This window comes from Eupeodes corollae, chromosome 3 (assembly GCF_945859685.1).
Source record: "Eupeodes corollae chromosome 3, idEupCoro1.1, whole genome shotgun sequence".
Lineage (NCBI taxonomy): Eukaryota > Metazoa > Arthropoda > Insecta > Diptera > Syrphidae > Eupeodes > Eupeodes corollae.
The window spans coordinates 123,607,582-123,634,249 of NC_079149.1; the positions used below are offsets into that span (position 1 = coordinate 123,607,582).

Below are 26,668 nucleotides of genomic sequence, written 5' to 3' on the forward strand. Positions count from 1 at the left end.
TACACCATTCACAATTTATTTAGTTTAGCAAAAATAATCTAATTCTTTGAACAGATCATATAATCTTATCACTTTTTAATCCGAAATAGTCAGCAAATTCTAATACAAAAGTGTTTCTACAATAGTCTTGGTTTAGGGTAATTGTTAAAATTCCATTTAAATTTCAAAGTTATTGAAATACGTTCCTTCTCTGATACTTTCAAATATTTCACTGTCAAAAAATGTATAATTCTTGTGAAAAAAAAACAAACAAAGTTAAGTTTTCTTAGAAAATAACATTTTTAAATTAGTATTACTTTTGTAATCAAATTCTCTTTCAAAAGTCTACACAATCCACGATTTTTTTTATGATCTTTCGTCATTAAAATCACCTCAAAACGTGGGTATAAACGTGTTACCTTTGATCTTTATATTTTATCAAAGAATTTTTTTAATAAGCTTCAAAAGCAATTAAAAAACATAATATTCCTTAACTGATTAGATCACCATCAAAGATAAATATTACAAATATCTTTTAAATTGTGCATTATAGTTACAAGTTCAAGTGCAAGAGCAAGTGCAATGTTGTTACGTAGCTTAGCTACCTACTCAATATAGAAAATCATTTTATCAAAACCTATATCAATGTCAAGATTAATCTAAGAGTCAAGACCAATTAAAAAATCATTAACAAATTCTTGTAGATACCTCTTTTAAAGTGGGTAGGTTAGGTAAAGGTAAAACGCGTAAGAACTCCAAGTGCAATGTTATAAATGGCTTCGATATCATGATGCCGTAGGCAATAAAATGCGTGGTCCAAAAAACCTACTCCTTTTAAACACTTTACACAACTTACTCGTATATGCCTAGAGGCAAGCTTGAAATCTTTACACACAATTTTGTTTTAAACTTAATTACCCAAAAAGTAAACATATGTGTCTTTAGAGGTGTCACAGCGTGAACAGCGGACATGCCCAACAGAATTTGAGACCCAACTTGTCTAGCAGAATGTATAGATGGGGTTGGTGGTCTGAACATGTTATTTTATTGACAGTTCAATGCGTATCGTTTTCGCAGACGCCAATCTGATTAACTATTCATAACTCACAATTTTTAGATCTCCTTTGATGTGGTTAACATATTTTTTTTAACATCACGGAAGAATTTCAATGCCATATTGTTAGTGGCTTTGAGATTTCTTTTATGAAAGAATAGACTCGTGTTAGATAGTGAAAGAAGTCACCAAGTCTTCGATCTTTGATACAAATATAAACGAGCTATACATTAGACAGAGAGATATAAAATTTTATAGAAAAGCAAAATGGATTTTTATTGCAACAGAACGCAAGGCAACTTGATTTCATATACGTGACTGAACTAAGCGTCAAGAATGGAGTTGATTGATCTTAATGGGAACGGCTCTCATGGCGGTTTTGAAGTCTGTGGAGAATTGTTGACGGAAATCTAAGGTAGGTTAAGTTAATATCATGGTTTTGTTTTTAATTCTTGAATCTTAATGGGTGCAGAATAAGAGTGCTAAGTGACTTGTGATGGCTATTATACTTTTTAATTGTGCAACTCCGAAGTGAAAAGTTCTGTTTTTATAGAGATCAGAAATTGTTGACTCCATAAATATGCTTCCTTCAGCAAAATTTTATAGCCCCAAAGTATTTAAATTTAAGATAACTATTCTTAAATTAAAAGGCATAAACGTTCAAGTTGTGACAGTGGCACGATGGCTATTATTTTCTATGCTTTAGTTCAATCTTAACCTACTAGTGTTACATTCGTAAGAAATGTCAAACTCAACATTTTATTCGACAATGACGTTACGAAAGTAGAGGTATCCAAACAAGTGGGCCCGGCATTTCGTCATTCTGTCTGTTCCCGTCCCTACATTCTAAACCATTGGATCCATATAATTCAAACTTGGAAAATAAAGTCTTTCCCCTAAAATTATGCTTCAATGTTTTCATTCAGTGCGTCTTTCGAAGAGGGCTTGTCGCTATAGACATGAAATTTAACACACTAAACATGTGTGAGCTGTAAAAACTAGTGTTTCCAAAAAGAAAATTATAAGAGGTCCACACTCTTGGGCGGCAACTATTATCGATTTTATGGTGCAACCGTACCTTGTTAAAAATTAGGTGATTAGAATGGCGATAAATATTTTCCATTATGGACTTCATTTTAATAAACATTCTAAATTTTGTTTTACAAAAACAAAAAAATGTATTCAAAAAATTTGGAATTTGTACACTGCTTGTCTCCTTTTTAGGGTTCCATTTTAAATTTAAGTATTGTAATTATTATTTTGGGCATTGTTGTTTATTTTACAAAAATATAACGCTCCTCCAATTCATATGTCTAATCCACAAAAAGGCTTTCAATAAACTACGAACTACGGAGTTTAATTTTAATCAAGATTTAGAAAAAAAATTTAAAAATGAACTAATTCTTTATTAGCAAACATTGATTTATAAATTTTCAATAATTCAAATCTGACTTGTTCAACATTTTGTAAATTTTAAAATATTTTGTTTTTGTTCCTTATTTTCTTGATAAATAAGAATTTGTTTAAATAATGGCTCTTATTGCATTCAGTGAAAGGATAGGATACGATGGCACACACAAATTAAAAGTAAAAATACTCATTCAATAAAAATCAAAAAGCTAATTTTTATCTTTATTGCTTTATTTAACAGTTCAGAAAATCCAAGGGCTTCAGAGGAATTAACCTACTTCTTGAACCATCACCTAAAAAATGGTGGGAAGATAGTGATGCCTTAGTCGCGTAAGTAAACATTTTATTATACTTTACTTAACCCATAATAAATTCATTGTCGATGACTTTTCGGAAAATTTATTAGTCTCATGTTAAAATCTTCATAACAAAGTTTAACTTTTGATATATGTATGTACATACCTATGTACATAGATTTCGTATGTGATGTGTGTTTTCTAAGCATTATTGTAGTCACATAAATCAATTCAAAGAAAAGTGTTTTTCTTAGCATTTTCTGAAGTTAACTGCCACGGCATATCAGTGACTAAGATATTCTGTTCTATTTGCTTCGATTCGATTTGCGATTGGGTTTTCTTGTTCAAATCTTTTGTGTGCGTTTTATTGAACTCAATATGAACTTAAATGGTTCAAGGTTTCTGTATTTGCATTGTTATATCTATGAGCTTTTTTTTTGCTCCAACGAAATGTTGTTTTTTAGTTCTTGATTTTGCACTTATAAATAAATTGATAGAAAAAATATTCTTGGAAAAGGCATATACATTTAAGTTTAGACTTAAATGAAGTAGTTTCAGAAGCCAGAACCAACCCTATCAAAAATTAAACTTGATACAAATATTAAAGTAAAATGTGGAAACTTCATTAATTTTAAAAATAAGAAACTTTAAAGTGAAACAATTATCAAAGCTCTGATTATTTCGCTATTAAAAACGATATTTACCATCTATCAATGTATAATTGGCACTTGCAATAGATTGATAAATCATCAATCGATTTTCACAATGTGACACATTCGCCCATTTTATTGAGTTTCTTTAAAACTAGTTTGTCTAAAATCAGGTTTCAAAATAATTTCGAGTCTTAAGTTTTTCAAAAATTTGATTTGAATGTCATATAAGAGTTACAGAAATTGAATGAGATTTTGGAAACAACAATATGCATTTTTGTTAGAAAATCAAACAGAAATAATTTTGCAATTAAAACATGTTTTTACTATTTTGACAGAATTTTCTTTTCAATTTTGTTCGGAGTGTTTTGCAGTCAAACTCATTGTTTATAGTTCGTAAGTAAAGATCGGTGCAATAGAAGAGTCGAAGATATATTTCGTTGTGTCTGCACTTTGGTCCAACTGTAAAATATGTTTAAGGCTCCAGAATTATTTTCAACTGCTTGTGATGAGTCTGCTTATTTTCGTATTTGTTTTGTCCTTAAATTATTGTGGCTGTCCCAAATATTTTTTGGTGTTAGATTTGTTTATTGGAAGTCCATTATTTTTACAAAAGGTAGTTAGTTTCGTCAACATGTCTTGAATTTTTGTCTTCAAATTAGTTTGTTGTAAACCGTCTTTTGGATACTTACCAACTATAAATATGTATTGGTACTTTCAACTTTAACACGTGGGTATTAACTAAGATCTTTCAAAATTGTCTTTCAAAATCGTAATGAATTTTGTCAATTGGTGACTTAGACAACTTGAATGTAAATTTGGAAGCAATAATAAAAGTTCTTGTAAATAAACCAAACATGTCTAATTATCCAATTAAAAATGTGGATTTGCAATTGGACTTACTTCGTGGGATTAACTTTGACTTTTCGTCATTTAATTTCGCCCCAGCAGGACGGTTACAAGGAGATATATTTTTTTTGATGAAATTAAGTTTTGAAGTAAAATAAGTTACTTGACTTAATACAACATTTTTCTACCTCTCAATTTTCAATACATTCAATTTTGATCTACAACTGTTATTAAAACATTTAAGTAAAACATCTTTTGGCTTTTTTATCAAAACTGGAAAGTTTCGTTTTTTAACTCATTTTGACATAACTTCTTACATTTTAAAGTTTTTTTAAAAATGACTATTATCGTAGCATTGTTTGAAATTAGCCTTCTTAATCACATTCAGCAATCATCTCATGAGCCTAGATTTTTACTAGAAGTTAGTCACGTATTTGAACCATGACCAAGTTATTTCCGAAATAAACAAAAATCTTACCAAATTGTGCTTAATAGTATTAGAAATATTTCTAACATATTGCATCATCACATCATAAAAACATTAAAGTATTTTTCTTACTGACACCTGACCCTTTCCATATCCATAACATAACGATTTGCAAGAACTTCATTAGGTATGTGAGAAATTGTGTTAGCCTTATTTCTCACTGGGGTCAGTACAGCGTTCACTCGGACATTACATTAATTATATTATTATAGTTACAACAATGATCTGGTATTTCATTGTAAATAAACATAAAGAAACCTATAACCTTGTGAATAATTTTGTTTTCTTTCTTTTCAATCGATACCGATGTAATTATAGTGGGCAGGGACATGATTGGAGTATATTTTACTCATATAAGAATATAAATTCCTCTATGTTAGTCATAAATGTAACATGAATGTAAAATTGACCAATTATGTACTACAAATTCAGAGTTGCAAACACAATTGAGAACAAATAAGTCTACTTTGAAGTACATTGTATGACTTTAATCTTGAAGTTAGTGTAAGGCATTTTAACTATAAGGTATAGTTGCTTGAAAAAACATGTTTTGTTTAAATTTGATGTTTGGCATCTGTACTTGATTAATTGAATTAAGAATATCCAGTTGAAGTGCGAGGAAAGTTTTAAATGTGTCAGGGGCTTAATTGATTTTAAATAAAAATGATAAAGTAAAATAAAATACTCTCAAGCAAATAATTCTCACACTGACTAGAAAACTTATTGTTTTCCAAAAATCCGAAAATATAACAAAAATTAATTTTCATAAATTCAAAGTGGGAAAAGTTGTAAAAAGTTTGAAATTTTACACAGATTCTAAGAATTTAGTTTTTTTTTTTTAATTTAAATCCAAAATATGTCTTTGTTGGTTTTATATTGATTTTTAATAATCGGTCCCATTTGTTTGATGGCAAATGTTGATATTTCTTGACGTATCAAAGCCACGAAAATAAAAATCATTTTTTATGAATCCTATAAATATAACTGTAGACAAACATAATCAAGAAAATACAAAACAACAAAAATATTTAAAAATTGGTAAACCTATCTTTTGACAAAAAACAACTCAAACTCCAATTTTAAAATTATATACAATATTATCTTATTAGCTTCCCATAGGTAGTTATTGTAATGAGTCTAATTCGTCAAATTGAAAATTTTGACATTTCTTGACCTTTCAAGCTGCCTAAAGTCGAAATAAAAGATTTTTAGAAAGATGTCTGTGCGTGCGTGTGTATGTACGTTCGTACGTTCGCGACGTTTTTTTCGTTGTCCATAACTCCAGAACCGAAGAGATATCGACTTCAAATACATTTTTTTTATACAGATAATAAGGCAGAAAGATGCAAAAAGGGCTCTCAAGAAAATTGCGTGGGTGGTTTTTTTTACCATAGCAGTTTAAAAAAAGGTGAACATTTTGGTTAACCCCAAATATCTTGCAACCAATAATGCTAGAGACTTGAATTATTTTTTGTATAATATATTGTAATGTGATACAAAACAAATATATTGTTTTGAAAAAAATCCAAATAAAGGTTTTTTATAAATTTAAAAAAAACTGGAAAAAAAAATGTGTTACCTCAAAAATTTTACGAATAAAAAATGATTTTATTTGAAAAATCAATTTTGTGCAACTAAAAATAACGTTTTTAACATCTGGTAAAATTTTGAGAAAAATCGAAATGACAGTTTTTTTTAAAAAAAAAAAAAAAAAAAGATTACTCAAAGTTGGTAAAAATTGATTTTCGACTGAAATATCATTTCAAAAATTTGGGATTATGGCTTCCAACTAATTTAAAATAATAAGAAATATTGTTTTCAACATTATGAAAAAATTTGAGAAAAATCGAATTGACAGTTATTTTTACAAAAAATTAAAGCTTAGAAGAAATTTCAACAAAAGTTCGTAAAAATTGATTTTCGACATAAATATCTTTTCAAATCTTTGAGATTATGGCTTCCATCTAATTTTAAGTTATAAGAAATATTGTTTTCAACACTAGAAAACATTTTGAGAAAAATTGAGTGGACAGTTTTTTACAAAAAAATAAAAAAAACTTAAAAGAAAATTTACAAAACCTTGGTAAAAATTGATTTTCGACTCAAACTAATTTTATCTTTTAAAAAATATTGTTGTCAACACTCAGTAAAATTTTTAGGAAAATTTATTTTTTTACAAAAAAAAACCTAACAAAAAAACAATACTAAAACTTGGTAAAAATTTACTTACGACTCAAAAAGCTTTTAAAAAACATTTAAAACTTTTTTAACACAAAACGCAATCCTACAAACTGTTAAGGAAGACAAATCTACAGACGGGATGGGAAATTATCAGTGTGGGTCGCATCTCTTTTTTTTAACAAAATGTAAGTGGTTTTTAAGGCTCAAAGCAGAAAACGTAATTAAAATTTTGAAATCGTTTAAGTCATTGACAAGAAAGTAGTTAGCAAAAAAGACGATTGTGAGCAAGGTAACATATTGTTGTAAATATTATAATTTCCAAACCAAATGTTGAGATATTGACGGTTTTAAAAAAAAGTTTTGTTCTCTTTAATATTCAATCATATTTAATTCAATATAAAAATTTGGCAATACAAAAAAGTTCTGATTTTATAATTAATAAAGCTATTTAAAGTTAGATTATGAAGAAATTATTTTTTAGGAAATTAAAATTCGTGTCAAATTGTCCAAAATGTTTCACTTGCGTCATTGTAGCAACTACTTTTTGACGTCCGTCTATCTGTTTGTCTGTGGTCACCCGCTCAGTTTAACCTATTCATTTGAGTTTAAACTTAAAGATTTTAAGCCCATTTACTTAAGACAAAAAATAAACATGGTTACGAACTAAATTTTTCGAAATAAAATAAACTGAGTATGCATTTAATTGTAGCTCGACGATTTAAAAAAAAAAGTGGTATGTAGTGCTAGGTTGATGTCAAGTTAGCACTACACTTTTTGATTTTGTTAAAGCTAAGTACGCAATTAATTGCCAAAAAAGTCATTCAGAATTGGTATGAGTTTAAAAAATAAAAAGCAATTCTTTTATAATGTATCGGAAGAACTGTACCAAATAATGAATTTCAGCTAAAATACGGCAAATTAAATTTTTGATATCTTGTGAGAAAAATTCAGCTAGCATTTTTTTTAAATTAAAAAATCAACAAAAATACTACTCAATTGTTTAAACGTCTCAAATATTTAAAAACTTAGGTCTTAAATGCACCATATGGAATTATATAAGTTTAAAAATTAAACATTTTTGTTCAACTTAGATGTTGAAGCTCCTTAGTTAGCTCTTTTAAACTATTTAGGACTTGTTATTGAAAATAGGTCTTAATAATTTTATTCCACTCAATTGTTGCTTAGGCTAGAGTCCAAGTTCAAAAATAAATTATTTCCACATTTTTTTAATATGTTTATTAAAACGTAAGAGTAACTTTACATGAATTTGAGATGTTTACAAAAATATATGGCGCATTTGTAACATTTCTTTTTTTTTCGATATTTTACAATTAATTATTATTAAGGAATAGAAAATATTATGTTATATGTATTTATTATATAACGACCACAAAATTCGCATTCATTTTAATTTCGATGATGAAATATCGATTATATTTGTTCGTTTTCTGAAAATCAAGTTTTTTAAAAAAGGAAAGTCTAGATGCCCAATGTAAGTCTTACAGATATCCATGAATGTTTTTGTTATCGCGTACACGGATGGTGTAATATAAAACGCAATCAAATTGAACCATTAGAAGTCGTGTTTTATAGAGTAGAAGTGGTAATTCCAACTCCACAAGAAGTATTACAATCGAGCCTCCTTATATATATCTTTCAAAAGAGTGAAAGCAGAAAACTCCATATGAATACCATTATGCACGCTATCCGTTATCCCAACACCTTCCATAACGAAATAAAAAGAAAGGTAAGGTAGCAACAATATATAACTATTAATAAATCGAATTATGACACGTAAGCCCATTCAGCCCTTAGCTTAGCCTCCCATTTTAGGTGATAAAGTGACAGGATAGTATAGAAAAGGAAGGTATAGGTATGGTAAAAGAATGGAATTTATTCAAAAGGGTGTCAGATGTCTAAAAAACTTCCTTTTAACTTTATATACACGTTTGTTTCTATTCTAACCCAATTCGGTATCCCGACTTCGACGACGACGAGGGACAGGGCTGTTGTAGAAGTAGACGTCGACGACGACGATAGGTTGCAATAGGCTACAATAAAACTTGCATATGAAGTAGGTAGTAGAAGTGTCTTTCGCCATCATCCGCATATCAAATTTAGGCGTGCACCGTGCTAGAACTAATTCAAAACTCTACTTCGCGCCCGCCATTCAAGAGAAGTGAATCTAAAAAGGCACTTTTTCGTCTTGCTGTTGTTGCCTGCTGCCAGTTGCTCGTTGCAATTGAATATTTTTCTATAAGGGACCAGGTTTTCATTTTTATATAATTGGATTCTATATACACGGCTTTTTGGGAGTTTGAGTTTTCGGAGTGCAAATTTGATAAATACAAGAAGTGCAACCAATTTAAATAACTGACAGGAAAAAAGTCCTTGAATTTGAAATTTTTTAAAACTTAAAATAGCTTTGCATTTATTGTGATTTATTTCTATTGATAAGGTCGAAAACATGACTGGCTTACCGGTTTTCGGGGATTTGCGAGTTAGAAATCGGTCAGTCGATGAAATATCTGCCTACGGTGACGGTACGATGAATGTTTGGCAGACACTCGAAGTGATTTCGGGCAATAATTTGCGAAAGAAATACCACTACGATGGTTATAATGATGTTGAAAATGTTCTAAGGACTTTCACAACTTCATCTCATCGGAGAGATAGTTATGTGGATAAAGTTAATTCGCCAGATGATTCGAATGGGAATGATTATGGTGCTAGTGGGGAGAGGGGAAAGTCAACAAAGACTGATCAAGTTAATTCAGTTGGAACACATGGTACTAAAAATATAAATCCTGAAGGTGGTGGTAGGAAAAAACGCGGAGGACGTGGGAAATTTGTTAAAACGAAGAAGAAAATTTCAAAACTTCCACCATTACCGGGAATACCAGCGGAAGAAGGTGAAATGGTTGTGTTGTCGTTGGATTGCACCGATTTGGTCAAGTGCAGGTTTGTAGTTAAATTTTAAAGTTCTATTTGGAATTTGGTATTATCATTTTCAATTGACCTTTTGGGAATTCTGCTTACTTTAAGTCACAGAATAATATCTCTTTAAGTTTGATTAGATTTTTCGGCTCTCCAAAAGGCCAAGATCCAAACTAACTTTCACCATAAATTTTTTTGCAACGCTCGATACGAAGTAAAAATTATATTTCGAATTTTTTTTTTTTAATTTTAATCTAAGAATATTAAGAGCACGTCCAAAGTTATTTCCCAACTTCAAAGTTTAATAACTTCTTACAAAAATGGACATTCACGTAAAGGGATACAAAATTCTCATATCTGATGGGGATTTTATCAATTTAGCGCCTAAACTAATATTTCAGAATATATTTACATTTGACCTAATTTGTATTAATTTTTGCTGTAAATTAACAATCTATGAATTTCTGTGTAAAAAATGAAAGATTATAATATTCTACAAGGTTTAAAATGCAGTTTTTATTTATCATTTGCAAACATTTTATATTTTCCTTTTATGTTGTGATATATAATTATATTTAAAATGCGCTCAGGCGTATACGTGTTTCTTTTGTTTGATAATATTGTTACAGAACTTCTTCAATCAGACAAGAATTAAACCTAGAAGCTAGTTAATTAAAATAGAGCTCGAAATCAGATAATAAAAGTTAACCTCATCATCGTTTTGTCTCTTATGTTTTAACTAAAATTCCAGAGAATTATGCTAGAAGAAAATTTAACATTGTGTAAAATGCTATATTTATAAAGTCTGCTTATTTGTTAATAAATAAAAGAAAATAACAAAGAACAAATGTGAATTCAAATTTAAATCAACTGTTAAACTAAATAAAATAGCTTACATTCCACGCTGAGCTTTCAGTTAAAGCTTTATTTTAGTTCCTCAGCAAGCAAACAAATGGTATGAGAATATAATAAACCAAATGATTAAAGTCTTCAATAAAATAGGGTAAGCAATTTTTGTTTGTTTCTTGTGGGTTTGCATTATGATAAAGATTATGTGAAATTTGTTTCTTATTGGGAGACATAACTGACTTATTCGTACCCATCTGTCGATTTCTAAAAGTCAATATTTTTTTATAATTCTCAAGATATTTTAGTCGAAAATCATTTTTCGAGTTGTCAAATCGATTTTTCTATAATATTTACTAAAAAAATATATGTATTATGATAAGATAACATGTATTTCAACATCTGTCTTTGTTTCCGAAGTATTTTATTCAAAGATATACCAATTTTTATTAAAATTTGTTTAATGTTTTTGACTTTTAAGTAAGACTTTTAAGTTAACAAACATATTTTGTATAGAATGGAATTATTTAAAAGTCAATAACTAAATTTATTTTCGAAAACAAAAATCTGTTTGCACCAATTTTTTGTAATATTTTGTATAGGTTTTTATTTTTTAATAAAAAAATTTAATCTTAAAAACTATGGAGCAAAATATTAAACAACCTATTGTTAAGGGTTTAAAAATGTACTATTATTTAGCAATTTATAAATTAACTCGCATCATGTTTAAGCTTGCTTTTCGATTTGCTAACTAGTAAATTGCGAATTGCCTTTTATTACAAGACAAACATCCAAACATGCCTAAAAAGTGATAGTTCGTGAAAAGAAACAAAACAAATATGCTTAAACGTGTCTATTTCTTGTAGTTCCCAACTGTTGATTCAACCGTTCCATTCACTCCCCTTATATAAATAACGGTAAACATTTCATAATCAATTTCAAAATAAAATTTCTAAAAGTTCCAACTTTAGCAAATTGTTAAGAGCCGTTACCCGTGTTTTGTTGGAAAATCTATCATATCTATCTATCTATCCCCGGACGGAAGCGAATCGAATCAAATTCATTTCAACTCGATTCAGGTATATATGTATAGATTTGAAACGAGCTTAACACCACATGTTAATGTAGTAGTCTACGAACAAACCCCCTCCTTGACGCAATTGTAAAATTATTTTTTTTATAGAATCTCAATTTCCAGATGTTTTCTTAACATTTATTCTTAAAAATTGTCCATTTAATTAGTTATGGTTAGTTTTTTTGCTGAAGTTAATTTTAACTTTTGATTTTCAAAACTTTCTTGTATTTGTGTTTTGTTTTATTATTATTCTGACAGATTTTCTTTCTGTTGTACCAATTTTTAAATACACATATCTGGCTACAGCCAATGCGTTTTCTTGGGAATTATCTACTATACTATTTATAGAATGCCAAAAAAACGTGTATTAAGACGTTAAAATCGTTTAAAATTAGGTAAATCATAAAGCTTAGTAAATGGTTAAAAATGGCTTTAACTAAATCGTTTAAGATTGTGTGCTACTGTTTTTTCTAAGATTAGCTTGAAGCCAACATAAAAAATTGTTACCAATATTTTCGGATCGAAAATCAATTCATCAGTATTTTTGCAGGTTTTATTATGTCAATTGAATTTTTCTTAAAATTTTACCAGATGTCCAAAACATAATTCTTTGATGCATAGAATAATTTTGAAGGTAATAACATTTTGTGTGAGTATAACACTTCGGGTGACAAATATTTTGCTTCAGATTTTTTAAATTTATTTTTCTTTTTCGAATTTGTACAAATATGGTTTTAAGTCGCGAACGTTTTTGATTAGATAGTTGGGGTCAAATAAATGTTTAACTTTATTTCAATTGCAACAATAAAATATTCTGCAACTCAATTTGTAGGAAGTCCTTTTTTCTTTGTCTATTTAAAAAAAATGTTTTAAATTGATACCTTTAAGGGTTCTCTAGATATGGCCGATGAATAAAAGCTTCAAAAACGTACGGACATACAAAAGTACGGGCGTACAAATGTTTACACATCTCTCTAAAACCTTATCATTTAGATTTAAAACTACGATAAATGTCAGGGAGCAATACAAAAACTTCTTAAAGAATGTTGCAAACTAAACAGTCTACTCTAATAGATTTTAATTTTAATAAAAATTATTTCAATCCTAGTTTTATTTTGTACAGAACATTTTGATAATTTAAAATTTGGGACTCTTTAAAATTAATAAGATATTAAAAATTATGCATTTAGAACCAAATTTGTCGATGCTAGAAATCAAAGTTGTATTTAAATTTTTATATTTATTTGCTATTTTGGACATAATTTTTCTGAAAACTAAAATATTATTTGAGATACAAAAATATGAGAAAAAATAATCTCAAGGTTGTTTTCAATCATTTTTGAAAAACATTTATATTTTTAAGCTGAATACAAATTTGTTTGATCTTTCTTTTTCTATAAATGCATCCATGTTTGAAAATAAGGTTCAAGCTATTTCAACTATACAACTCTGACAAATCTTTGTAGCAATTACCTTAAGAATTATTTTTGTATACCAAAATTAAATTCTTATTCAGCTAAACCTTATGTTTAAAAACAAAATTAGATTTATTTCTACTCTAGTAAAATAAGAAATTTAAAAAAATTGTTTTAAGGCTATAGCTGTCTATAACGGTTTATTTTCAAATCTTGTTTTTATTTCGTAAAACAAAATTTCTATACATATCTAAATCGTTAGGGTTTTTTTCAAGATGATAAACACGTTCCTTATTTGTATTCCTAGTACGCAGTAATTTTTCTGAACATAATTGGTTAAGCAGTTCATCAGGTTGCTGGTCAATGTTAAGAATATAGCGAGATAGATAGATGGATAACTTTTCAGTATTCATTTATCAAAATTAAGCTTAATAAAAGTTACATGAAATGATAATTTTGACTAAACGCACGATTTGAAAAAATGTCTCTAATTTTAGCATTTTTATGCTTCTATGAAAGACAATAGGAAGTATCTAGTATACGGATTCGTGGAACTCCGTTTAATCATATCCATATCCCTTTATCATACACACATAAAGAACAACAAAATAAACTTTTCAAATTGTTATCATCTTAGTTCTCGCATATGGCTAAACTATTGGATGCATGCAATGTCTGTCATAAGTCACGTAAAACCTTGAAACCATCATACAGGTACAATTCTATGATAGAACCTTTTTTCCCGTCATTTTATACCTTTGGATTAACTTACTTTCTACCCCATACCTTATTTTATAGCCGATTCCATATGTATCTATGTATATGCAGGGTAGGTTATTGTACAGTGTACATATGTTTGTCAAGCTGTCAAATGTTATTCATGTCTCTAAGGGATTAGCGAATTGTCATACTTTTAGCAAGTATGTAGGAGGTACCTTTCCCTAAAGCTACTAACCTTAGTAAGATACCTAGTTTCGTATAGTTTTTGTTTCTTATTTTTTGAAAATAAAAATAACGAAAAAACAAAAGTTTACTTGAAACACATGGGTGATGATTATAATGGAACTCAACTCCGTATGTGCGGGTGTACCTTGTATATTTGGTTTTTGTCATTTTAACTCGTCTACACACAACAATGACACACAACACCAGGCATTTTGTACTGTATAGAGTACACCTCGTTCTCAGAAGTAGAAAAGTTCTTAGTCCTGAAACTAGTTATCGTTGATACTTTATTCGCGCTTGTTTTGGCGTAAAATCCCACTCTATACTACATCCGAAGTACGAAGTACGAGTACAGCGTTAATAAAATATACAACAAACAAAATAAACTAAAATAAAATAATATTACTTTTTGTTATAACTCGAAATAAGTATAGAAAAGTTCTAGAGAAAGTTTTTACTCATTTTATAATAATTGACAACATCGCAGCTGTAAGAGAACGCACCTAGATTTTCCAACAGGGATTGTTAACTTATACTTACTTTTGAAAACATGGATGATATGGATATGGACTTTGTAAAGTGTATTTACAAACCAGTGCAAAGGTTAGTTAAACTTTTTTTCATCATCAGCAGCAGTGTTGAACAAAGTCGAGAATCTCTAACGTTAACCTAGAAACTAGAATTGTTAAACTAAGCCAATCGATTAGGAGTTTAAAAAATAGTTACAAATTGATTGATATATTTGTTCTTAACCCAATTTCAAAAACATGATTTCCCTTGTTTTACATTTTAAGTTTTTCATTGAAATTTAATCTAAGACTATTTTTGAACTAAGGGATGAAGTTAGAAACGTGCAATTCAAGATGTTTTACTTCTGCTTTCCTACAAGTGTTCAGACAGAAAGCATTTTGTCAACAAGAATGGCACAATTTGAATTATTCCTGAGAACCTTGACATACATTTCGAATATTATTATAGTCGTATAAAAGAACTCAGAAATCATAAAACTAAAAAAGGAAATAAAGTTTTGTATTTTTTTCGTTTGTACTCGAAGCATTCATGGAATGACAACGTTATAATAATTTATGCTTGTGTAGTTACAATTCCCATCCAACTGGAAGGACATATTGTTTTCTTTTCTGGAATTATAATAAACAAAAAAAAACTGTTTTAATATGTGTAATAAATCTACATTCAGAAATATGAACAATTTCATATTAAAACGTAAAAAAGATTACTGATTCGTGAAATGGGAAATTTGATTTGTTGAATTCATTTTTCAAGTTGAGGTGCATTTCAAATAAGAGTTTTCAACTTATCTTAAGTAAAGAATATGTTGAAAACTTTCTTGAAACTATATCAAACCTTTTTTTAAACTATTTATATACAAACATATCACTGAACTTATACATAAGCATAAATATTGATGATGGGCTTCATTGAATTCAATAAATAAATCAAAATCTAGAAATCGAGTTTTGTCACTTTTGAAGTGAAAAATGTTTAAAATTGTTGCACCTCATTTTAAAACGTTATTTTCTATTTCAACAGACAAAATGTCAAACATTAATACTTAGGTGTAATGATTTAAAAAGTTAAAAGTAATTATTTTAAAATCATGGAATTCAAATTCTTAATTTAAAAAACAAAACAGAAATGACTCTTTAAGTCTATGTGTGTTTAATTTCTTTCATAAGATACCACGATCTCAAGCTTTTTTTTGCTGTGGTCTTATTTTCTTTTCAATAAAAAGATCATAGTTTTATTGAAGCCAAATCTTTTAATGAATCTTTCACTTTAATTTGTTTAACACCGTACTATTTTGTCTTTTATTTAAACTTGTTTTGTATAATCGAACCTATAACCCCAAAAGACAAAGTACAAATATTTCCTGTGTTTTAAGATTAAAAAAAATGGTTTTCAAAAATTTAAACGCCATTTTATTTCTTAAAAAAACCTTATTTCAAAAAAATTTTTCTTTAAAAATCATTTGAAATTTTTTAAAAAATATTTTGTATGTATAAAATGTTTGGATTTTAGTTTAAAAAAATTTGTATAACTTTTTAATATACGTTTTACATTTCAATGTCGTAAAGAAACAGTGTCCCATTTCCAAGATATCAAATTTCGAATTATTTTTAATCAAAAATAAACACAATGACATATTTGGTCAACAAATATTATTCTAAAGAGAAAATGTTATTGAAATCGGTTCATTAATTCTTGGAAAAACTTATAATAGAAAAATAAGAGTTCTATGAGAGGTACGCTTCTGGAGCAATACAATTTCACAATAGTGAAATTAAAACAACATTTTTAAGAGGAAAATAAAAAAAATAACTATCGGTTCGTTTTAGAGAAAATTCATATTTTTAATTTTTGACCAAAACATTTGTACGGGGACTATCGTTAGTTTTAGTCTTCAATAAAATGAAAAAAAAAAAACGCTGAACGAAAATCAGCTCAAAACCTTAATTTCCAAATTTAAAGTTAATCTATATGTGCCAGGACAGACAGACGGACAAAATCTGGGGTCCGACTTTTATCGAATTCTATACCATCGTAATATCATGTTTTAGTTAAATCCTGAGTTCGAAATTTTCAACGATTGCAAAACTTGCCATATAGTTCGTATATGTCGCTAATAAAAAAAGGAATAATGTCAAAGTCAAAAACAAACGATCAGACTGAAAAATTTGACTTTAAATAACGCAGGACAATATTTCTGAACCTCTTAGGGTACAAAATTAAAACAAGTTTTGATATTGCCATAAGATTTTTGGCACCGACACACTTTCCATTTAACTGACATTTTTTAAAGGATTTTATGTAAAAATAAGTTAAACGTTCCTACATATATAATTTAACCTCTCAAATAGTTGCGATAATACAAGATATCAGTGGTCATAAGCCATAACCGCCTAAGTCAATTTTTCATATTTTTCAGAAGAGAAGTTTGAAGTTTTTGATCTTGTTTGACAAAAAATGTATGGGAAATTCAAAAAAAAAAAATTAATGCAAAATTGGAGAAAAGGATTCTTTGCTTCTAAGGATTCTTTGCTTCAAAACTCAGAAAAAGTTTTTCTTTCATTTAAAGCGCATAGATCTAAAAATCGTTTCAGTATTGTTGAATAGAACACATTATTATTATTCACATTATAAATAAGAAACTACAGAAAACAAATGTAAACGTTTACACTATAATTTGGTGGTTGAAGGTTCCTTTGTCTGAGGCTAATATTATTTTCTTGTTTTTCTAAAAACAGATTTCTTATCATACAAAGTTGAAATGTTGAGAAACTCAATAACTCAAAACTCAGTAATGTATTTTGTCGTTAATATATAAAGCTATAATTTTCTAGAATTTTTTCGAATTCCAACTCAAATAAAACTTGAAAAATGAAGATTGTTTGAATTACAAAAGAAACTCAATGCCAGCGATATAAACATTCTAATGCAAAACAGTGCATTTTTCATAAAAAAATCGAATGCATGTTCAAAATTATGCAAATTAAAAAAAAAAAACTGCTGTTTAACGTCGAAAACTCTTTTCAATTCGACTCGTTCGATTGTTTTACTTCATATTATTGCTCCTTACCTCGGGTGGATGGTAACAACCTGGGGTGGAATCTGCTAAGGTGATTTTTGATTGTTGACAGTCAAAATAATCGAATTTGATCTGTGCATGGTGATAGTCAAATTGATACCTAAAAAGCTGTCTCTAGAAAAATTTGATGGTCGTTTTCCTATAAATATGTCGTTTCTGAATAGAGCTACTAGACGCTTACAAAAAACGAATGGACATTTTTTTCAGTTACCATTTTTAGGTACAAAAACACCTTCTTTTGACTGACGAAGCTTACGTATTTTATAGAAACCATTTTAAAATTTCACCATAGCAACAATGAATTGTGACAATTATATTGTGAAATTGTTCAATCGAATTGAATTGAAAAGTCGGTGAAAGTCAATTTGCCTATCAAAAATTTGATAGTCAACTAAGGTTTAAAAGTGATTTTATTATTAATTCGCATGGCTATTTATACTTGACAATAATTCTAATTCTATGGGAAAATAAATAATTTGTTTAAAAACGACTGTTGAAATATGAGAATTCAACTAAGTTTTTAGAGATTGATAAATACAAAACTGTAGTTTTTTTTAAATAAAACAGCAATGGAAATCCGAAAATGTGTTGCATCAGACGAAAATTAATGAAATCAAAATTCTAATGCAAAATATGAATAATTTATGGCAAAAAAGTCAATACAAAACAAATATTTCTTGCATTTAAAAAAATTAACAATACTAAAAATAAGCTTTTATTAAAAAAAACTTTTTGAAAATTTATACCAAAAAAAAAATAGTCGCTGCAGTGGTTTTAAAGTTTGACTTTCTTTCCTAAGAATCCATATATTTTTAATAAAGAAAAATAATTTCTTTCCTAGGAATCCATATATTTTTAATAATAAAAATAATTAAACTTAACCTTTACTTTGCATTTTTAAGACAAACATTATTTAGTTACAAAAAGTATTTTGTGTTGCTTTAATTTAATAATTGTGTGCAATGCAAAAAATCGGATTTTACATAGAAATTTGTCTTTATTTTTCAAGAGTCTGCTAACATTACAATCTTGATGTTTTATACACTACCTTTTTTTAATTTATTTATAAAATGCAATGCCTCAGGAAAGCACTCAACAATGCTTTTTAAAACCAAAGCTTTAGAACTATTCTGTATTCCAATGATTGGACAACTTTGAAAAATTAAAAACGGAACTAAAAATTTCATTGAACTTCAATCAATTTAAAGAAAAAGCAAAAGGAATAATTTACAAATAATTAAGAATTTCGTATATTTGTAATATTCGTAATATTCTTGTATAACTCTTGCACTTGATGTTTTTGTTTCACATTATTGAAAATACGTTTTTACTGTGTTTCCTTAAAACAGCAAAATAAAAAAAAAATTCCAGAAGAGTCTTTGAATCAAAACCTACTGCAAATATCTAAAAAATATATAAGTTTTGTTTTATTAACGTACCCCTTTATTCACAATTATAACAGCAGACGTCATCACATTCTCAATTAAATACTAGGTATAAACACAATTCCCTTACAATATCCTATAACCGTAGGGAATTGAAATCCTAATCAAATTCAATCAATGTTGTATAAATCTCAAATCATAACACTGAAACCAAAATGACATATGGCCTAGAAAGATAAATCTACTTCAAGCCTATACCAAAGCATAATGGATATGCTAAACCACCAGGCATTGCAACGGCTTTATATGATGATGATGATGTTACGATTTGAAATGTTTTTCAATATTGCAACAATATTTCATGTCATCTCAGCATATATGTACATATGAAATAGTAGCAACATTTCAATTGACATTTTTCACTTTTTCCCTGCCCGCCGCCGCTGCGACGACGCTCGCCGTACTTTAAATCAAATACAAAATTGCCATTGACATTCAACACGTCGTCGTCAGTCGAACATAAATATATATGATTCAAAGTCTACTACTGATACCTCGATCATCCAGGACAACGAATTCAGGATGTCCTCGAATTGAAAAACACCCACAGAAACCTCAACCATATTGACATTCGAAATCAACAACATTGAAATAATCAATTTATTCCACTTCAACAAAATATACGTTAGTGTGTTTGTGTTGTGTATGATTCGAAAAATAATTGAGTTACATGCATACGAAAATGTAAAATATTTTTCATCCTTAAAATTTTCAATAGGTGCATTATAGGGTAGGTAAGGTATTTATTTACCCTCCCTGAGACCTTATAGTACAAATTGTATTGTCTGCCTCGGTGTAGATAGAAGTCAATGCCATCTGCTCTACTATAGGCTACCAAAGAATAAAGAGTTCAAGGACATTATAATGCATCGCTCTAATGCGCTGCTGTTTGCCTTTGTTGATATACACTATGAAAAACAAGGACATTTATTAAGTCTGCTATAAAAATAAAGAGTCATAAAAAAACATAACATTAAGAGTGGGTGATGGGGAGGCCGATTCTCTGTTGAACTTATAAAGTAGTCTATTATTTCAACCGTTAAATATTATGAACCCTATATGCAATTATGTCCGCATGAAAGATGGTTTTTACTACGAGGTTCTTACATGAAGGATACTAAAGGGAACAAAATATTCATTCATGCAGCTAGTTAAAAATTAGCACGAATAAAAATTACTACAGTATCAGTTGGAAAAAAATCGGAAAGAACAACGACATAAGGGTATCTTTTTTTGAAGGTTGGGTGGATCATAAGATCGTAAATAAAAAATTAATGTCAGATTTTAATCTAACACGACATAAACACAAGGCTATGGAACTCTAACTCTTTAACTTATTTGTGCTTGGTGCAGAATTAGTGTTCAGTTGTAATTTAACCAATAAAGATTGTGTTGTTTTTAAATTAAGAAGGAATGCTCCAGATTTAAGTCTTATTGTCTTAATATTTGTTCTAATAAAATTTAAAGATAACTTGTGCTTTAAGAAGGTAATTTCAAAACTCAACAAATTGGTTAAATTTTTATAATAGGACAATAGTATTGATTCAAATAAATAATGAAAGCAGCAGATAGGAAATATTCGAAAAATAAGTGTTTGTGCTTTTACTATTTTTTGAACTATACATAACTCCTAAACAAATCAACTGATTAGAAACATTTCTTATTACGATTTATATGTGTACATCTATTTAAGTTTCTTTTTGCAATTTTTTTCAAAAACTACTTTAAAGTTATAGCAACAAATCACGTTATTTTTTTTTTCAAAAACGGAAATATGGTATCGAAGCTATTTTTCGGTAAAATTGTGATTTTTTTCGTACATTTTCTTGATGGCTTCGAAAATGTTATTGACATTTTTATCTATTAACTTAAGGTTTTTATTACTAAACTGTTAGAGACAAAAAATTAAGTACAAATGACACTTCTAACTTTAATATTACACAAACGTTATCGCACGTTTACAAACAATTTATTGTGTCTTCCCACGATAACAACAAATTCCTATTTGAAGTTAAAGATCAAATAGGAATTTGTTTGTTATCGGTCCGATGTGTCCAACTGAAAATGTTGACATTTTTTGACGTTTCAAGGTCCCTAAATTATTCCATTTATCGTCGTCCATATGTCAAGAAAAATAGATATAAATAAGAAATTTTGTTTTACAGATAATAACATCGAAAAATTCTTAAAGGACTTTCAAATTAATTTTGGTTGAACCCCAATACGAATCAATTACTCTAGCAATTTAAATTAAATTTTGCATAACATAAAAAAATCAAAGTAATAGAAAAGAACACTACCAAAAGTTCGGAAAAATTGATTTTTTACTCGAATATTTTGGCCAAAATTAAAGATATTCAGCTAAGTTCTACATTTTACTTCGAAATGCTTAATTTCATTTTGCACCTATAGTTGTCCTTGTGAAAAACATAAAATGCTTAAAACTGAGCCTCAGACAGACTTATTACTAATCGCGTGCCTATGCACAAATGTGTTGGATTCAAATTACAAAACCAAAATTACCGGAAATCAAACCTTCAGTTGCAATGGCATGCCTGGTAAATTCAATGAGTTCAAAAACTCAGTTGGATAAGTTACAGCTTCGGTAGCATCACTACCTGTATCAATAGATTTGTATGACACCAAGTCCCCTGGTAACAAATGTTGTATATGTAATGTTATATTTTTTGCTGCTAAAATTTCCAGCCACTTATGATTTGTATATAGTCTATGTACATCGGGAAATATCTGGTCAATGAGAACATCTTGTAAATCAATAGTCGTGCAAAAATCGACCGGTAATTTTATGCATCCAGTTTCATCTGTAGTAACATAACAGTTGTTTTGAGAATGTTTCAGCGGATGGATCTTGAAGCATTTGAACACGCATATTTGTTTTCAGTTGTACTTTTTCAACATGACGTCACAGTGGCGATGACTTAAAGCACGCGTTGATCTCATCAGCGTACGTTGAACGCAGAATAACGGAAAGTGTTTGTCTGAAATCACCTGGAAGGAGTAACAGAGTGCTGCCAAATATACGGTCGTTGTTTTTTTTAAATCTTTCAATGTCCTGTTTAATGCCTCAAGCGAATGTTTGTGTGCTATAGCGCATTCATCCCAGATGATAATTTTACACTGTTTCAGCACTGTGGCAATGGGTGATTGTTTTTTTCTTTGCATACCGCGTTTGGGTGATTTTGAACATTTAGTGGCAGTTTAAATACTGAATGATCTGTTCTGTCTCCATCCAATAAAGTTTTCACAGCCCCAGAAGATGCAACCGCCAATGCGATACCATTATTTGATGGTATTTTAGCAAGAATTAGCAAAATAAGGAATGTTTGGCCAGTTCCATCTGGTGCATCCAAAAATAAGAATCTATCTTGTCCTGCCGAAACTGTGAGCATGAAGTGGTCATAAATTGTTTTTTGTTCTTTATTCATTAGTGGAACACTGCGAACAACAATCGCTGCCATTTCTACAGTATTGTATTGTAGTTCAAGATTCAATTCAGTGTCTATTAAATAAGAAGCATTTCGATTTGGTGAATGCATACCGAAATGACTGAGTGGTAAATTGGCAATGGAAATGCAAATATCCTCTATGGCTCTATAGCAATCAATGCTCCATTGTACATAGCATCACTAAATGTATTCGTAAGATCGTTGAACCGTGCACGATTTCATGCAATTAAACCATAGCACTTAGGAATGTAAAAAATTGATAAAAACCTATTCTCAGATCTATCGAATGTATATGCAAAATTTTATTGAAATAAGTTAAGACGTTTCGGAGGATTATGGCAACTAACACTGTGACAGGAGAATTTTATATATTAGATAAACTTTCAAAAAATTCCGGTTAATTAATTTCTGACTCAAAGTTTTGGACAGAAAAATAAATATCGAAATCAAAGTTATTTTATAATATGCAAAATGTTGTTGCTAAATTTAAGTTAAGTTTTTTAGAAAATTCAACAGACAAATTTTTTTAGAAAATAATAAAACCTACAAAAGTAACTAAAACTGATAAGAAATGGGTTATCTCTAATTTTTCGAATATTTTGTTAAGGTTTTAGCACAATGAACAGACGGAATGGGAAGTTATGAGTATGGGTTGCATCCTAGCCTCTTTTTACTTGCGACACACGGGATCTATGTGGCAAGTGTTGACTTCGTACAAAAAATGACATTACGATGGTAGAGAAGTCGAAAAAAGTAAGTGCCTCGATTCCGTTTGTCAGTCACCGGCTAAAACCATTGCGTTCATTGAGTTCCAACTTGTTAATTGTTGCTTAAGAAGATTCGCGTTAGGCTTTTTTTTCTTAAGTTAATTTAATTTAATTTAATTAAATTTATTTTGTTTCTAAATTTTTTCAAAAAGTCAGGAACTGATTTACATAATTTTTTGTAAGCACAAAGTTTCATTTTCTCGAATGTTTAATGATCAAAGGTGTCAACATTGTGTTGGATTTAAAACAATTTTTTTTTTCCAAATAACTTCACACCAATAATATTTTTAAACAAAATTTTTAAAGAAAATTTAAACATTTAATTAAATTAATTGTAAACATTTTGTCGTGCTGTCACAAACGTAATCCTTCGTAGAGAAAATAATTTTAAAACTTGAATATATTTGCAACATTGGAGCTGAATTTTTTATATTCGTATCAATTTTATATTTTCAATTCCACAATAAGGTTTAAAAGTTAATTATATTTAAAGTTTCCGTCAAACAAAATTTGTAAGCCTTTATTAAAGCAAAATAAGAACTGATAAAAAGACTTTTGTTACCTTTTTAAAACATATGGATTTTATTTTATTTTTTATTAACAATATTTCCTGTGTTATGATATTCAATTTAAAATTCTTAACGTTTATAGAATTAAATAATTTTCAATTTAAAAATAATATTTCTTTTCAAAAGGTTAATAAATATAGGTTAAGTATAATATCCCACAATAATATCTTTTGTTTCTTTTTTTTGTCTGTGGTTAAACACCCGTCGCCGGCGTATTCATCGCCTTCATCGTTAAGGGTTAATTTGAAAATCATAATTTTTTTTGTCAGCCAATTTTATAAAATGTTAACATTATTGACTTCTGATGATGATATTTAGCTTCCCACTCAAAATAAACCATTTTATCCTTAGGGTTATTCAAGTCTTTAAAGTAGACAAAAAACATACAAGTGGAATTTTTATCAAATAAAAGAAAAAGCAAAAAAGGGTTTAGTACCAGTAATTATTTCTTTTCCTTTAAAGAATTAATACAATTTTGATGGATTCTAAGAAATTAGGTCATTTGTTCACATAACTTCAATTTTAATGTAAAAATTATGATAACCAAGACTATGGATTCCCTAAAATTTTTAGTATATGAAATTTAATATACTCTCGACCAGAGGACTTTATATAGCCACAAAAACCTTGATGTCAATATATCGTTCAACTATAGGTAGTGACTGAATACAGTAAACATAACATATTATTTGGTTTATATTGTTTTCGACACATTCATGAAAACCACCAGTTGCCAGAGGAGAGTACACATATCCATTATAACCAGCCACCCAAACATTTTGCAAACCTCCTAAACAAACCTTCATGATGTGCAATCTACAATCTGTACGTTCTACCTACTCAACTGATGGCAAATGCAGCTATATAATGTAGGTACAGACAGACGTTTTGGCCTTCTAAAAGATTTATAATATCACTACCTCGCATTAGTGTGGCATCCTTCGGAAGCTATCGTTTAAAATTGCAATACAAAAAAAAAAATTCAACACCCCCAACTCACACCCAATACCTTTTCACATATTATGTAACCTTTAACAATATAAGGGTTAAGTCCAGTAAAAACTGAAACCTACATTGAATGTGTTGGTATGTACAAAAAGTCAGTCCATTAAAGTGCGGCAAAACGACTTGATTGTGTAACTTTTTACGGATGGTGTTAAATGGAATCCATGGCGAGTAGAAGTTTTCCTATATAATGTTTTGTATATAGGAGCTTATGGTATAGTGAAACATTAACTACGTCATTACCATTATATACCATCATGAGGGTAGAAAGGATAATTTAAAGGTATAAGGTAGACGAAGACTGAGTATAGACAGATAGGGAAAAAACAACAAAAACAACAACAAGCGAGAACTATTTCAAGCGTAACCACAAATTTAATTTTATTTTATTTAAAAATTAACGACATTTAACAAGCTACGTAGATTTGTATACATACAATGTTAATGAGCCTTTAAGCTATCCTTTTTCCATTACCTACATATATATCAGGGAACCATACAATGAAGACTGTTCAATTATGTATAGTATTATTTCAAGACTTGTTATCAAGTTGTTAATCTTAATTTAGAGTTGTGACATCTTCATGAAATTTACGTTGATTTGTTTCTGCTTTCAATTTTGGTGGAAACTATTAATTACAAAATAAAGAAAAAGCTCTGAGGCAGTTTTAGCTTAATTTATTGACAGAAAAAGGAAGCAGAAGATACAAAAAATTGTACTCTTAGTTTTCGGAGACATTCTTAAGCTCAATGGCATTTTCGGTTGATTTTATATATCGAACGAACTAATAGCGCTATTGATTTTTATACTTTGCGTTTTATAGTCAATTTTTGGAAATCAAAAAGCAAAATAATTGTCATTTTGAACATTCTCCTAACGAAAAATAATATTAAAAATAGGTTAATTATATGTACCAAACAATTACATTTTTGTCTTAAATAATTTTTAAAACAATCGAATCGACAGCTTTCTTACAAAATATAGAAATCTTAAAACAATACCACCGACATACATTTTTTTAAAACAAATAATTTATATTGTTGTTAACTGTTGATGCAATTAATAAAAACTCAATTGAACTTAAACAAAATTAATTTCATACCAATTCGGTTTAGCTTCCCAAATATCTTGACAAGAACGGGTTAAACTTCAAATATTGATGATCTTTAAATGACAGTTTCTTAGAACCGTAAAACACCATCATAGCTTCCTTTACAAAAAAAAACAACCTCGGACAAAATATCCAATACATTATAAATTGGATTCGTTTTAACCATTGTTAAAATCTCTGATAGCAGAGATTAAATCCAAGGGAAATACTTTTGTATTTAAAAAAAAAATACGTATACGCCCAAGTGTACAAATACAAACATGCAATCAAGGAATTTGTTTTAATTACTTACATGAAGTCTAAAAACTATCCATTTCTTGTCAATAATTCATAAATCGTAAGCGGCCGAGTAAGTTACTGCCCCACCACAATTGTTACTTGTTAAGGGAACTAAATGACAAGTATTGCATTTGTAAGAAAAAATCTGAAGTCGAGATTTGAATCAAACATGACATTACGATAGTAGTAGTAGTAAGTAGTAAAATGTTTTTTATTTCCAACTTAATATCTAGAAGTTAACATTTTCAAATAAGTTTTAAAGTTTTTTTTTTAGTTATAAATGCAAAACTTAC

General features: G+C 28.8%; 1 protein-coding gene across 3 annotated transcripts in view; it reads left to right on the forward strand.

Moving 5' to 3' along the window:
* The first annotated feature begins 2,438 nt into the window (after nt 1-2,438).
* Nucleotides 2,439-26,668, forward strand: part of LOC129948847 (trichohyalin) — a 37,977-nt gene continuing 13,747 nt past the window's right edge. Inside the window, exons 1-2 of one of the 3 annotated variants that reach the window (XM_056059954.1) lie at nt 2,439-2,620; nt 2,685-2,773. In XM_056059954.1, coding sequence (XP_055915929.1) covers nt 2,564-2,620; nt 2,685-2,773 — 146 coding nt within the window. In that variant the 5' untranslated portion in view covers nt 2,439-2,563. Of the gene's footprint in view, nt 2,621-2,684; nt 2,774-8,814; nt 9,868-26,668 lie in introns of those variants that run through there. The other 2 variants (XM_056059952.1, XM_056059953.1) reach the window with 2 other exon arrangements.